At 37.7% G+C, this 17,055-nt stretch overlaps 1 protein-coding gene across 4 annotated transcripts in view; it reads right to left on the bottom strand.

Moving 5' to 3' along the window:
* Positions 1 to 17,055, bottom strand: part of LOC130912005 (protocadherin-9) — a 284,657-nt gene that overhangs the window by 150,587 nt on the left and 117,015 nt on the right. The window contains exon 4 of one of the 4 annotated variants that reach the window (XM_057829750.1): positions 2,474 to 8,057. The exons of the other annotated variants lie outside the window; for them this stretch is intronic. Within the exon in view, the coding sequence (XP_057685733.1) occupies positions 8,010 to 8,057 (48 nt within the window). The 3' untranslated portion in view covers positions 2,474 to 8,009. Of the gene's footprint in view, positions 1 to 2,473; positions 8,058 to 17,055 lie in introns of those variants that run through there. 4 annotated transcript variants of the gene reach the window in all.

The raw sequence follows: 17,055 nt of genomic DNA, 5'->3' as shown, positions 1-17,055 counted from the left end.
ATCCACCATCACCAACGGGTTTCGAAAAGCTGGTCTGCTGCACGACGAAGACGACACACGCTCAGGAGTGAGCTTGAGGAGTCAGCTAAGTGCAGTGTTGCTGGCGCTGCTTGGAAAGAAAAGTTAAGGTATTGTAACGTTGACTAAGAGTCACCCGCTTAGATAGGTTGCAATTCTTTATTTTAGAAACTCGTGGAAAAACACACGACTGCTGTCTGTAGCAGCCGATGCACACATCCCACAACAACAACAGGAAGGCACGTCTCTCGCTCTTCCGCAACCTCCCTTACTCCAGTAAGTCACGCGCTACATTATAACACGATTCGTTAAAATATGGTATTAAAACTCTGTCTTTATAAATATCTCATGTTACTATTTGGGCACACGCGGCTTATAAACAGGGGAGGCTTATGTATGTCCAAAATGTTTTTTCTAGGGTTGTTCCGATCATGTTTTTTTGCTCCCGATCCGATCCCGATCGTTTTAGTTTGAGTATCTGCCGATCCCGATATTTCCCGATCCGAGTGCTTTTTTTTTTGCTCCCGATTCAATTCCAATCATTCCCGATAATTTTTCCCGATCATATACATTTTGGCAATGCATTAAGAAAAAAATGAATACAACTCGGACGAATATATACATTCAACATACAGTACATAAGTACTGTATTTGTATATTATGACAATAAATCCCCAAGATGGCATTGACAATATTAACATTCTTTCTGTGAGAGGGATCCACGGATAGAAAGACTTGTAATTCTTAAAGGATAAATGTGACTTTGTATATTGTGACTAAATATTTCCATCTAGTGTATTTGTTGAGCTTTCAGTAAATGATATTGTAGCCATTTAACTGTTCTGCCCAAATGCATGATGGGAAGTGCAACCATGACTGTGCGTAGTGGCACCAATTGATATATCTTTTCTGCGTTGGGAAATAACATAGGGTGTTAAGAAAAAGATCAACTACTAGCTTTCTTCCCCACATTGCTTCCCACGATATTTCTATTTTAAGGCTTTAGCCAATTAAAGAATGGCTCCAAAGACTGCCAAAATTCACTCTACTCATTTTACTCTGCCTTTTTTAGCTCTATATATAGGTAAAACAGCGCCATTATAGATTGAACGCGACAATGCGTGAGTGGGTCGTGCAGCGCATGTGTGAGTTGCGTTAAAAATTTTAACGTGATTAATTAAAAAAAAAAAAATTGCCGCCATTAACGCGACAAATTTGATAGCCATATTTTAAGCCTACTTTAAGATGAGTGTATGAGTGTTAGACATTTTGTCTGTAACGTTAAATACAATTAGAAAAGGATTTAATAAAAAAAATATATATATATTAAAAAAGGCATGTCCGATATTTTTTTGCCGATTCCGATACTTTGAAAATGACGCGATCGGACCCGATCGATCGGGACATCTTTAGTTTTTTCCTTTAAAAATGTACTGGGTGAGGTTTGTAATCAGGGGCGCTCAATAGTCCGGAAATTACGGTAGTCTCAGTCATTGCCTGATTTCTTCTGAAGGGGGAAGTACATGGGGGTTAGTAAAACCTTAACTGGTACCCAATCTATCACATGGCACATACTGTAAACCGTATATACAATAATTAACACTCACATTAAAACTCATTCGCAACTTAGAATCTTGATTAACCTAACTAAGATGTTTTGGAGGATGGGATGAACCATGAATACTAGAGGAGAACCCACACCAGCACAGGACATACAAACTCTTGCCTGGAACTCCAGTCTGGCAACCGTTCTGTGGATCAAATTTCCAGGGCGGAGCAACACAGCAAACAGACAGCGGAGTGCACCAATCACTGATGGGCGGAAGTGACGTTGGTAAATCGACAAGAAACTCTAGCGCGAGGAAATAAACATACGAGGAAAGGGGAGAACGAAGAAGTTTATTCAACATGGCTAGCGCGAGACAGACTGTTGGTTTTAGCGACCCGATGTGTTTTTGGTCATGTAAAACTGAATTTAATTGGAACATATTATTGGCTCTCCTGTTCACCATCTGTGTTGTTGTGGAGACGACTTCCGAGGCGCAAGAGTGACGTTGCTCGTTAAGACCACATCACGTAAATAAACGAATCTGATTGCACGGTTACTTTTGTTTGGACTCGAGAGGCAAGTGAGGAGCTGTGTCTCAGACTGTTCTCCCGGTGTATTACTCTGTAATTTTGTGCCCAGGCAAAGAGTTCATGTTTCTCATCATGAAACTCTTTTATTGCAACACCACTGCCAGTGTAGGTTCCGATTCCAGGAACAGTAATCAACAGGAACATCAAATGGGCCGCCGCTATCACCCCGCGACCCAGGGCGGTCCCACGGACCATCCATGTCCCCATCAACCAGCCTTCAGGGAAAGGACGAGGAGACACACCACCTTCCCCCACTCCACCCCCACCACCACTCAGGAACACAGGAACACATTTCCATGCAGCTCTTCATATAAAGCAAAGCTCATTCTGAGAGTCCATCGTCCAAGCTTGAATCCACTAATACATCACACATATGCTCCCAAGCGCTATTGTTTACTGCATAAGCGTGACTGGATGCACCACAGACTGTACGCATCAATGCACTTTTTCATTTGGAAAGCCAGGACGGTTACCCACGGAGTGAGAGCTAATTAAGAAAACAGTCCCATTTAATTCCTTTCTCTTCAATGGCCAGCAAGAGAAATGTAATTAAAGCCAGTAAACCTCCCATGGGCCCTGCTACCTGCGACACCACCAACATGACATGTTGTGTAATTTGTCGACCTACCAAAGCGATTCGGTTATTTTCCTTGCCATGGTTGCTGAACGAGTACAGGCCTTTGAACAAGACAGCCAAGGAATAAGAGAGGTAAAACAGAAAAAGCTTTAAAAGCTGACCTCTGTTGGATGCCCAAGGACAGTGAATAGCTTTCGCATGAAGATGGGGAAGCTGAACCTACTAATATTCACACAGAGAATATGTTGCTTGGCTAAGCTGTTGCCGTGCTTTACAGCCAACTATCACTATTCCTAGTGTTTGTTATTGTAGTAGCGATAAAACAAGACCAATTGTGGTCCATAATTTACAGGCTTTTTTTGAAACAATCATCACTGTAATTGGAACCATTACAGCTTTAAGACGAGCTTTAATAAACAATGGTGACATTTTACAATGGGTTCAATGTCTTCCAATGTTATTAGATGAAGAGCGAAATTGTATATGGCTTTGAGTGTCAGCATTTACTTGTGCAGCCCATTTACTTGCCTCAGAGAGCATATTAATTGTCTTATTGCCTCTATGAAAAGTGTTTCACAGTGCATGTCTGACAATCACCAGCCTATTAATAACAGTACATGTATAAGAGCCAAACTGTAATGTTATTGTTTTGATGAATTTTATATTCACACACACCATAGCAAGATCTTGCTAAGCTACAGTAATTGAAAAAACATAATAACTGGAATTAACTAACAGCTCACTATTTTTCTGTATCAGAGCTGTTTTTGAATGCTTCCCTTCAATGGTTAAATGATATTTTGATGGTTTTAATATTTTATTTTACCACTCATAGGAACACACAAATGCTTTTAATGGGGACAGTGTTGTACTGGGTTGGACAACAGGCGGTATCATACAATATGCAAACAAAAACAACAGGAAATAAACGTCAAATAATGCAATACGGATGTAGTTTGAAGACTAAAGTAACATCTTGGCATGGGGTCCATAAACATTTAGCAAAATTTAAAAAAAAAAAAAAAAAAAAAACATCTCTATTTTCTCAGGCTTTGTCACGATAGATTTTATGCCACCTTTTTGGTAGTATGCACTTGAGGCTTGCAGGAACTGTGGGTGTCTATAGATGCTTAAAAAATGTGTGCATATATTCAAAATATATATTCAAATAACTTTCGTATTTTCTTCTTTGGTAACAAAAGGATGGGAGAAGATGTAAAGGGTGGCTTTAAATACTGATCTCGCAGCCCCTATCCAAAGAATGTGTCTTTTTTTTTTTGTTTGTTTGTCTCTTGATATGGTACATGGAGAGTACTATTATAGCACATTAATGTACATTGTTACAATGCCCAAAGCGCTTTACATTAGCACACATTTACCCTTTCAGACACATATTCAGACACCAATGGTGCTGCTGTCATGCAAGGCGCTGCCAACCCATTGGCGGCAAATTAGGGTTTAGTGCCTTGCCGAAGGGCACTTAACAGTACAGTACAGTACTGGACTTTTTTCTTTGTAAGAAGATGAAGTTACAGTATTTCAAAATGGAGTACTCTATTGTTAAAGTGTATATAGAATGAGAAATCAGTCAATTTACAAGGTTCAGTGCTTAAATATTTTTACATTGATGGCAAACTACAAGAAGTAGTCGGTGATATCACGTACCAAAGCAGTTAGAAATATGTTGCAGATATAAATGGATGCTGCTCCCTCAGCCATTTAGAGAACCAGCTGCGTACGGGCATGCGATGTGACAATCTCTTGCTGCATAGTAGCAAACTTGTGAAGGCAGCATGAAATATCTCTGGCAAGTACTGCTTTGTTTGCTGGTCTCATTAATTCTTCAGGAGGGTATGTCTCAAAAGGGCCAACAAATACAATGGAAAAAACATGTGCTCTGGCACCAATCCACACTCCTAATTGGAAACCATGGGCTTCAGAAGTGCATGATGCACCTTCACTCTAAAAGTCTTCTCCATTATTCATTGAAATGTAAGAATTAAGGAGCAAAATACAAAACCCTTCTGACTAGCGTTTTTAGAAAGCAGGCTGCTTGCAAATAGATAAAATACATAATAATCTTTAATAAAATAATGACCTTCAGTGCATTACCTTCAATATGCATTTTTTAATTGAAATAGCAAACTTTTCAAAACTGCATGCGAATTGCTTTCACCAAGATAAAGTACAACAAAGAATATATTTGAGGACTATAATTGTTAACGCACACAGGATGTGAGCACCTGTGCCGAATGACCCCCATGCTCTAGTCGTCTGGGACGTGTTAAACAATTGTGATGCTTCTTTGCATACGTACTATAACAAATAGGATTAGAAAACTTTTGTTTCATATTAGTGTCAGTTATGTAAATTAGTAATGTAAGTTAGTGCAGTAATTATTCAGATTCAGGATTTTTTTTTTTAAATACAAATACAAACTGGCCGTTTTCCCTACCTATAGCAATTATGTAAACAGATGAATCATGTGGGTTTTATCAATTTATAACCTGCACAGTGACAGCACAGTCTACCGAATTGCCGCACAGTTCTGATCAATCCTGGATTCCGGCTTTTCTCTGAGGGAGTTTGCATGTTCTTCAAATGTCTGCAAGGGCTTACTCCAAATTTCCTCAAAAATCTCAAAAGCATGCATGCTAGGTTAATTCAGTGCTTCTAAACTATTTTGTATTACGCTCCCCTCAGGAAGATATAAACATTTCGCGCCCCCCCAACTCTCTGCCGTCACTGTAAACAGTATCATTTGTCTATAAAATTATTATAAGTACACCTTTGCATAACATTGTGTCCTTGTTAACATTAAAAGAAAAAAATAATATAGATCAACTTACAATAAAGTATAACTTTATTAACATTGGTTTTGTTTTTAACAGAAAACACAAATCGCATCAATTTGCCTGAATTAAAAAAGTCACATACACATATATTCAAAGTACAATTTTTGACCATTTGATAGTGAAAAATAAAATTTAATAGAATCACTAATTAATAATAAATTCAAATTGATTATTTACATTATCTCAGAGTACAAAATGCTAAACAATTTGACCGAAAAAAAATAAAACATAAACGACAGTGTCATTGGACAGTTTATTTTTGCTGCAGGCAGTATTAGCTCCTTTGCTATGGTCTGGGGTAATTTTACACTGAGAAACTTGGTATGCCACTTTATATGATGCTAACAGTGCTTGCTGGTTTGCTGATGTAACACTCATAAAGAGGGAAGATTGCCAGCAATATTCGGCACTTTTTTGCTGAGAAAAATCAAGTGGCTTATCAATGTGATTGGAGTCTAATGTAGTCTAAGTAACATCTTAATTGATCTGGCATCATGCTGCCCGCTGCCAACATTAAACAGGAAGCATACAGGTCTTTCCTCGTCCCCCACTGTATTAAAAGTGAAGCCAAATGCTACATATGCATCGTCATATTTCCTCGTCTAAGCTTTTCATTTCTCCATACTCGTTGCTGTGTGCTCGATTGGTTCTAAATTGCTGCGCACACTCTGAAAATCAGAGCGCCACTGCCACCCACTGAGTGGGTGTGCAATTACACATTATTCTATTACGGCAAAAAAATTATGTTTCCCGAAGTCACTTGCACCCCCCCTGGACATCACCTTGTGCCCCCCCAGGGGGGCCTGCCCCACTATTTGGGAAGTACTGGGTTAATTGAACACTGTTCGTAGGTGAGTTTGAATGTTTGGTTGTTTGTTTCTGCCAATTCCCAAGTTGGTTTATTTTTGGGCACACAAGAACTGAATGTAGGATATACAGTATTTGATTTTGTAAACATTTGGTCAATGACTTCATTCCGGTTTCAATGATTGGATTTTGTGTGAAAATTCACTATCATTTAAGAGTGCAGGTTTTGTTTTACTACAAGGAAACAAACAAACAAAAAAAAAAAACACGGCCAAATACTCTAAAAATTCATTGGTGGATTCACGCCAGTGTCTGCTGATGTGTCTGCTGATGATAAAAGTGAGTCTTCTATCCACAAAATTGTCACTTGTGCCAGGATGCCTGTTTCGGCACTGACTGGTCTACCAAAATCCAAAATATTTGCAATGTGGTATGCAATTTAATGAAAATACACTACATTTACACATCATCTGAAAACAATAGAGCCCAATGTGTCAAGTAGAGTGTATACACAGTTGTACAGTACAGCAAAAAGTAGCTCAGCCTCAGTTGATACTGTGGAAAACAGAATGGAAAACAAATAAACAAAAGGAACACAATAAAGTGTTTACAGTGTGGGACTGAAGATACTGGTGTGTGATTACATATGATGAAACCAGCAAGAACAAAGGAACAATGTGTTCCACTGTATATTCTCCGATGACCAGCGTTCAAACGGCAGTGGGTATTTCTCAACATGTTGATGCGTCTGTCATTTATGTTTTTTCACCCTATAATCCATGCACTTTACTGTTTGAAGGAAAACATCAGTAATACAAAACTCTAAAGCTCTTCAAAGTCCCGAGTGATTCACAAGGAATACAAGACCAATTTTTCATGATCGCTTTTCCCTACATACTGTTCCTTCTCACTGAGAATGTTAGAAAATATAAACGCTCGAAGAATACTTTATTGCATTTGGTTCTCACATGGTAGCCTTTACAGCTCCCAGTTGTATATATAAGTCAAGAGGAAGATAAAAAAGCTGTGACCATCCTTCAATGGTTATTACAGCTGTATCAATCAGGCATGTAGCAAGTAGAGAGAAGGAAAGAAGATAAACGAACAAACCAACAAGAAAACCAAACCAAAAAGAAAAGTTTGTGGACAAAAGAATATAAAGTGTATCACAAAAGTGAGTATACCACTCACATTTCTGCAGATATTTAAATTAATATTTTCATTGGACAACAGTGACAAAATGACACTGTGACACAATGAAAAGTCCACTCACATTTCTGCAGATAATTAAATTAATCTTTTCATGGGACAACAGTGACAAAATGACACTGTGACACAATGAAAAGTAGTCTGTGTGCATCTTATATGATAGAGTTAATTTATTTTCCCCTCAAAATAACTCTAAATATAGCCATTAGTATCCAAACCCCTGGCAACAAAAGTGAGTACACCCCTTAAAAACTACATACATCCCTAAATGTTCAAAATGAGTACTGCTTGTCATTGTCCCTCCAAAATGTCATGTGACTCGTTACCGGTGTGCTGTCATCATTGCTGCAGAGATTGAAGAGGTGGGGGGTCAGCCTGTTAGTGCTCACACCATACGCTGCACTCTACATCAAATTGGTGTGCATGGTTGTCACCCCAGGAGGAAGCCTCTTCTGAAGACGGTACACAACAAAACCCACAAACAGTTTGCTGAAGACATGTCAACAAAGCACATGGATTACTGGAAACATGTCCTATGGTCAGATGAGATGGGCGGACTTTCTAATTAGAAAAGGATGGCAAGTTATTTACAGTATTACTGCATCAATGTTGCACTTAAATATTTGAAAGGACAAAAACGTTTTTTTTTTTTTTTTTTTTTTTTTTTTTAACTCCCTGTTAATCAGTTTAACTATATTTTTGTACTGCGGTGCGACTTGGCCAATGAGTGCACACAGAAAATTGACAGTCCTTATGGCATAATATTATCGTGATCCCTTTAATACAGTATATATAATTCAGAGTTTGGTTTTAGGTTTCGTCCTTATAGGATTACTAAAATCTAATCATTGTCATCCCCATATTGTTGTTTGAGGCACTAAGAAAGATTATATGGTATGTTTATTATTTAACACTTAACAGTTTGTAAAATACTGTCCTGTACTTAACGGAATACCACTTTTTTTTTTTTTTTTTTTTTAATTAACCAAATTGTTGTGATGAGTATAAAATATAGGCCTAGAGTTCATTGTTAACCTAAAAGAGAATTTCAGAATGTTGTTAATGGGGGAATTTGTTTGTGGCAGTTTGAACAGCCCTGCCTTTTAAAAATTGAATTCTTAGTTTTTCAGAATCTTCAACACAGCACACAAGCACAAGTCATGCTTGACCAGTCGAGCCCAAATGACTCATGGGAAATAGGCTAGGTGGAAATTGCAATGATTCTTTAACTGAGACCACCTCCCTGTGGTAATAGCAAATCCATAAATCTATCGACTTCAATCTCAAAAGTGAAGTTTGTTGGCAACATAATCCAAGCAGTGATTACATGGCTCAAGCGCCGTCAATATAATTAGGGAAACAATAGAGCTCCAAATAAACATAAATTTAATGTCGTCTGTAGTTTTTCTAACCGAAGGATTGATTAAAAACACAGTATTCGGCTTAGATTAAAGTGCCTGTGACACAAAAAAAAGAATGTTTCATATTACACGCAGTATTTTATGCTCCTGAATAAAATGGACTGCTTGGATGTGTGTGGAAGCGATCAATATATTTATTCTTTTTTTTTTTAATTCCTTGCTACAAAAGTGAGAGACTTCAAGCCATGGACTCGGATTGAGGAAGGCGAATATGACGTCAGCGGACTAATCATTTCACAATACAGCCATTACTATTGTATGCAGAAGGACTGCGGATTCAGCTGATTTTGCGGATTAATTTGTTTATTTTTGTGTCAGATCCAGTGTTGTTAATAACGGCGTTAGAGTACAACGGCGTTACTAACGGCGTTTTTTTCAGTAGTGAGTAATCTAATTAATTACTTTTCTCATCTTTGCAACGGTGTTACCGTTACGTAGGATGTAAAGGCGTGCGTTACTTTGCGTTACTGCGTATGTTGAATGATGCGAGAAAAGTCTACAAAACACGGAGATAGAAGAGCGGGAGTGGGAAAGAGGGAGTCGTGACGCCATTGCAAACGCGATGCTAGGCTAGGTGGCTCCAATAATACCTGACTGTAGCCGACAGCCTACAAAATTCGCCCACATGATGCTACGCTAGATATCACATGTATATGAACTAGATGCGAAATGATACACTTGCCGGCGTTGGTGAACAGCCGCCATCTTAAAGCTGTACACTTATCAGAAAGGTTCTGTTGTACAGAACCTTCCTAGCGAACCTAAGTAACTTTGTATCTACAATACTCCTAAATCAGCAAACTCTTGACTTAAATCTATCTTTAAATGATGGAACAGTTTTAAAACTTTCACATGTTGAAAGTAGACAGAAGGGAACTAATGCAATAACGGGAGCAATTTAAACAACTTAAACAGTTGATTCACAACATTAAATGATTTTCAAACATAGCAAAGGTTACTATCTAGTTATCAAAATATCCACAATACCCCTGTTTCTAGTTAAGTTTAGGGTAAATAATTGGACTAGGGCGACTGTCCCAAAAACCCTTTGAAATTCACATAGTGTGATCTATGTTTTTATTATTTTTTGTTTTTGAATGGAAAAAAAAAAAAAAACATGAAAAATAAAACAAGTTACTTTGCCAAGTAACTAATTACTCTTACACTCAGGTAACTGAGTTACTAACTCAATTACTTTTTAGGAGAAGTAATTTGTAACTGTAATTAATTACTTTTTTTAAACACTGGTCACCCCAGCCCAATGTGCTGCAGGCTTTTGTTGCTACACTAGAGAGAGTGGTGTGAAGCTTTTTGGATTTCCAAAAGATCCTTGTTCACCGCAAAGAATGGGCAAGTCAAGTCTGAAAATCAAGAGACCATTGGACTGATGACTAAGTGAGTAAGCAACATGTTTTATGTTTGTCAAAGACTGGGATCATGGCAAAAGTTTTAAAAAGGAGGTGGCTTGCATTTTGTTGGTGACAATGCTCCCTGTCCACCAAGAAGGCCCCTCGGCTGACGACCGGCGGCATGTTGCACACCATGGTCGTCGGCCAATGAGCGTCCGTGCTCGGGCAGCAACGTGCTCTTGTCTGCGGTTCTCGATTGTGTAAAGACTTCCACCTCTCTCTACCCTCTTCGTGTGCCCGCGTAGAAGGCACTATCCTTGGCTTGGGCTCGGGGACCCCCCCGCTCTCGTCTCCGGTTCTCGATTGTGTCCTCACCTCCAGCCCCCTTCTGTCCTCTTCGCGTGCCCGCCTATAGGGCACTATCCTCGGCTTGGGATCGGGCAGCCACGCTCTTCGACGTTGGCCGGTTTGTCCACCAAGAATGCGCCATTTTCGGCGTTCATTCCCCTCTGCGTCCCAGCGACAAGCACTGCCTACCTGCCAGGGCCACGGCAGAACGACGAGCCGAAACTTGCTCGCCGCTGGGGGCTGGCCGATTGGTGAAGACAATCCACCCTGCCACCGTGTATGACACGAGTTGGGGGAGTTTCGTGTGATTTTTCGTTTTCGAAAGGCAAGGAAAAGACTTGGAAGAGCCGCTTGGTTCGGTTTAGCATGTTACTCTCACGCCTCCTGTTTTGTTTATGTTCTTTCCTCAGTCTCCGAAGCCGGGGCAGGGTAATGACAAAAGCCAGACGAACCCCGGTGGTATGAAATACCATTTGGGAGGTTTATGAAGTTGGCAATTTTGGTCATTATGCAGTAACTTAGCCCTGTCGTACTAAATAAATGCATTTTTAACATTTCATATTTCATTTAGCACAAGACTTTTATTTGTCAATTTATTCAGCAATTGGGGAAAAATACTTAGATAAAAAGAATATCCTGTAAAAATATTGGACTAGAGAGATTAAAACAATGTTGACATTTTGCCGCTCTCTGTCACATTTTCCTCGTTCTGAATCTTCCCCCTCAATGGGCTGGATTCTAAATCAGCTGAAATTGTTACTCTGCAGCCGTCATCACTCAGCTGGAGGCGCTAGAGCGCTATAATGACAGGTGTGGCTAAACGGCAGATTAAAAGACTCATTTCTCGTAATCTGTGTTTTGCCAAATTGTTGTATATAGTCGAATCGTCTCAAAATATGATTTTAATTCACATAATAATGCCATTTAGGATTTTTTTTTATTGTGTCACAGGCACTTTAAATTGCTCTATCAAAAATGAAGTATAGATACCATAGATAGTGTTGTGTCTCACATTAATGGTATTTGTTTGAGTGTTTTGTACTCTTAGTACTTAGGCAACTTGTGTGTAGTCTGTTTATTCACCACATTCAAATTAGTTCATTCTGATAACAGTAAGTCCACTGAATCAATGAAATTGATTAAACAATACTTGTGGCTGCAGCTAGCAAGAGTGAAAGTAAATGAAAAACATCTTTATGACTATGAAGTCCAGAACAGTGACATGCAAGTGATGTACGCTCTGGTTTACTATCTAAAATTATTGGTAATACTTTTTTTTTTTTTTTTTTTTTAACTCCAGAGGTACATCTAGCTGTGAAACAAGTTTTGCTTTAGAAAAAAATGAATAAATAAATAAAAACACGTGTTTCCAAATCCATGTGAAGCTAACAAGCAGTTGAGGCAAAATGAAAAGATATTGCGATACGTAAGGGTTAATTTTACTTTTATTTATTCATATTTAATTATATGCAGTTTTTGTCTTGTAGGTTAAAACGGTCCAGACCTATCTGTACTTGTGACACATATGAATAGTGATTTAATTTCATCAAACAGCTATTTGGGAAAAAAAGAGAAATTAGTCATATTTTTATATATATATGAATAGATGGATGAAAAGAGTTGGTCATGATACTTATGTGTGTATATATATATGGATGGTTGGTATAAAAGTTAAGAGATTTAACCTCTCGAGTACAAACCCCAATGTTTTCTGTTTTCATCTAAGCGGCATGGTTGCCAGCCAAGTGCAGAGCCATGAGGTGAAACTTGATTCTAGCTGCAATCTGTCCTGTTTTTATGATCAAACATGCTGTATATGAAGATGCATTCTGTCTCGCTCCTTTTTAGAGCCAATACAGCATAGGCTACCTTTGCTTCTGCCAGTGCTGCTTCTCAGTATAAGTTAACTTCCTGTAGAACACATCATCTGTAGGTAACGTTTCTTTTTGGTGTCTTCATGGCATATCCTCTTTTCTCGACTCATCACTTGCTGTAAGACACAGAAGGTGTTCTTGTCTCCTACATACAGTACATCCCAGTGCCGTTTTTTTTTTTAAATACAGTAGTTGCTTTACTTAAAATCAGTCCTTTTGGTTTTTGACTATAACGTTTGTTGTTTACTTACACTTTATAGAGCTCTTTGGAATTTGTTGACGAGGTGAGAAAAAAAAAAAAAACAATCAAGATATATGAGACAAAATTGGTGCTTTGGGGTTCGACCAGTTGTGCAAATCATAACAATTTAGTTGGTACTGTAGTGCAACACTATATTAAACAAACAAAAAATAAATAAATAAATGGGCAAATAAATTATGTCTCTGTTCATGCCACAACACAATAATGTTAAATAAAGAATAGAGTAATAAAGTCACAACTTACTTTTGTGATCTGCAATTTACTGGTAAAAATGCAAATAAATGTCTTTTTTTTCTGCAGCCAAAGAAAATAAAGCAACAAACACAATCTACGACGCTTGCATATTTTGTTAGCTTGGCATCGTTATTGAAACTATTGTTTCTGGCATATAAATAATGCAGTATAAAAGGAATTATTGCTTAGTGTAGTTTTCACTGTCACCTACAGTATGTTCTGTCTACCGTGTAGACAACAGCTATCCTCATTTTTTTGTTTGTTTATCTGCTCGAATACTGACTGGATACATTTTGTCACTGTTGATCTATTCAAATGTATTGTTTCGATGTGCTGTTTTCTCACCTTCTACAGGAAGCAGTGGTAGTTTTCCTGAAGAAAAACAGCACATTGTACCTACATAATTTGTGGTGGAGATGGAACAAGCCTAGCAGAAAACAACAACTATCTTCGAATGTCACAGGATGCCCAAAGTGATTATAATTGTCTATATTAACTAACACTGTTACTGGCACATGTGGACTCAATGTGATTAGGTCTTGACAAATCAGTAAAAAAGCTCTTAACAGCCAACAACATTGGGTTGAGTGCTTGGAAAATGGTTGGCAGTTAATGAGTGAGGAAGATGTTTATAACATTCAACAGGCCAAAAGTTTGGACAGTTATTTGTGCATTTTCTTTATTTTCATGACTAAAGAGAGACAAAAAGGGTGAAATAATTAAAAATATATATAATAGCATCTTCAAAGTAGCCACCCTATGTTCTGATTACTTTTTGGCACACTCTTGCCATTCTTTTGATGGCCTTTAAAAGGGAGTCACCTAAAATGGTTTTTGGCTTCACAGGTATGAGTTTTCAGGGTTAAGTAGTGGAATTTATTGCTTGAACAATGGGGATGGAACCTTCATTTGTGTTTCATTGAATGAGGTGTGTTCAAACACTTGGCAAGCACTGTATATATATATATATATATATATATATATATATATATATATATATATATATATATATATATATATATATATATATATATATATATATATATATATATATAATATAATATGTAAATATAACATTTGATTCATATCACAAATGGGATTGTGTCCTGCTTTAAGAGTGTAATCTTTGTAGTTTTTTTCTCTCTTTTTTTTAAATTTGATTTGCGATCACATTTAGAAGTTAATACTTTTTGCAAATGGTAAGTTTTGAAATTAGCTACAGTCTGATGTCACACCGTATCTTATTACTTAAGTACTTGCGCTAAGTATTGAGAAAAGCTGTCTGGAGATTGCTACTGAGCATAGAGTATGTAAATGAGGCAGTATTGCATTTCCAAGCATTTAATCTATACTGGTCTGATTTATGGATTTTTATAAAATAGTGAAATGTATATATTTTGGTGTAAATATTCTATAATTCAATGTGGACACCTGTGAATTTTAGTCAAATTCATCTGAACATGTACTGTACACATTTCTTAGGTATAACTTATAATATAAGTATAATTTCTTGGGTATAGTCAGGTGCCCCTTATAATAATAATAAAAAAAGTTCATAAACATTGATTGTGAACTAATTGTTGTTGCATATAATTTGTGAAATTGCAACAAGATGGTGATGATTAAGAGGTGGCTTCAGCCAATTAAATACCAACTGAAGCGCCTCATCCCAAATGCATCCCCAACCCTCGTTTAAAGGTATGGCAGCTTTGTTTGAGGACTAACTTGGCTTTCTTAAACAAACTCATTCAGTCATTAAATGCATTCAACACACAGGCATTCATTCAATCAACAACAGAAGTAAATTATAAGAGCAGGCTGTGCCAGTCAGCTTTACCTTGAATCTTAGTTTAAAGAAGCAACACTCGACCAACAGCTATTGTGTTTCCTGTACGCTTTCCCACTTCGAGATCTTAAGTATGCATGCTGAAAAGAAGTGACACACTAACTGCCCTTTTTAAATGTTGAATTTACAGTACATTCAAAGTTCATCCTCAGCAGTGTGATGAAGAGGTCCTTCCATGCATAGCCGAGGGATTGCTACATCTAGTCCTTTCATCAAATCAAATCTTGCCGTGCATCCCTACTCTTGAGTGGTTGAGAATAGTTGCAGAATTGTATCATGAAATTAATTGCAAGCGTGAGCAAAGTGTTTATCACATGCATGGGAAGACCTGATTGTACGTGAGCGAAAAGGGCGAACCAAGTGCAGAAAATAACCTTTTACACTCAAGATAATTATTCATTTATACCAAAAAAAAAAAATGTTTTCGTGCACATAAAACACACTCTTGTGTGCACAGAACACATGTTTGTGCATTTCAAACATGTTTTACATGTGCGGTATTCTGAATTGCGCACATGGATTGCTTTGCGTGTGTTCAAAATTATACCCCACTTGAAAAATCTCTGATAAAATGGTTTAAATTCTGTCACTGCAGTCAAACTCTACCTCCATATTATTAAGAAACAATCAGATGGGTTGTTCAGTTACATACAAAGACACACTTTAAAAATATCTTGCTATAACTAATCAAATCCTTCTCTCATAATTGTTTTATCTTTTTCTTCTTCTTGCACAGCAAGCAAAGCTATGAGTTACTGTCAGAGACAACCCCTAATAGGTGCCATATCTAAGATCAAAATGATTATTTTTAAGACATTTCATAATTGAGTGCTGAAGAACAGCGGTAGGTGTCAAAACTGTCAAGAAGACTAACCAAAGGTGAAAAAAATGGAAGCATCATCTGGAGTCATCAAAAGCATAGCAATCACATATCTGCACACTGCACAGAAAAATGAAGTGTAGGAAATGATTTTACAATACAGAAGTTAAATTTGGCATGAGACTCCTGTGGATAACCATAAAATCTAGCACATTCAATTTGAAAATCCATAAAGTTTTTGTTGTATGAATATAAAACATAAATACATTAATTGCTGCTGTGTGTGTGTCAAAATAAAAAATAAAAAAAAAACATGCTGTTTATCCTCACGAGGTACCAAAAAATATGCCTCCCCTTTAAAATATAGTAGTTGTAGGACGAGGGAGACCCAACGCAGACATATCAGCTCGTTCTTAACATATCTGAAAGAATGTTAGTGATATGTCTGTCTCAGTAAAAAATGTTCCTTCAAAATGTATTCATTTATTCACTTAGTATTCATTCATTCATTCATTTTCCATGCCGCTTTTTCCTCACGAGGGTCGCGGAGGTGCTGGAGCCTATCCCAGCCAACTACGGGCATTAGGCAGGAGACACCCTGAACTGGTTGCCAGCCAATCGCAGTGTTCACTTAGTATCAAACAGTTAATTGTTCATGGGTCATTGCCCTGTTCATTGCCCTGCAAACTCATCACGTGAAGGTCAATTGCAATTACACTATATGTAGGTAAATTGTCATATTTCGTTTGTATTGTAGAAGATTACTGTATGTAAGGAATTTCAAATCAGCAAAATTTTTGCAGATTAAACATTATTGTATGTCGGCCAAATAAATTGAGCAACTGTTGGGCTTTATTGTACTGTTTTCATTTTATGTTGTTGATTAGATGTGGAATGTGGTGGTGGTGGTGTGGGGCAGATTATGCTGATTGCCTCCCAATTATCCAAAACCCAATTATTACCCCTTGGTTAACACTTTTCTAAACCAAAGATCTGGCCATGTAAATCACTATCTATCTATCCCTTTCATTCATTTGTGTTCTGTGTATATTCCATTCACAAGGAACGTTGCTGCATAGTAACCGAAACGCTTTTGGAGTTAGGATGAAACTCTTGACTTCATTAGTGTAGTGAAAGACTGGAACGTTTGGTCTTTTATCGGCTGTAGAAATTGGGATAGCGAGATTCATAAAATGATGGTGACGGTGATAGAGTGGTCGGCAGGTCCGCATTATTGTTCTGTGATCCCGGGTTCGATCCTGGGCCTTCCCACATGGAGTTTACATGTTCTCGCCG

The sequence above is a fragment of the Corythoichthys intestinalis genome, chromosome 1 (genome assembly GCF_030265065.1).
Source record: "Corythoichthys intestinalis isolate RoL2023-P3 chromosome 1, ASM3026506v1, whole genome shotgun sequence".
NCBI classification, from domain to species: Eukaryota; Metazoa; Chordata; class Actinopteri; order Syngnathiformes; family Syngnathidae; genus Corythoichthys; species Corythoichthys intestinalis.
The sequence above is the reverse complement of the archived record's forward strand: the minus strand, read 5'-3'. Positions and strand labels throughout refer to the sequence as shown.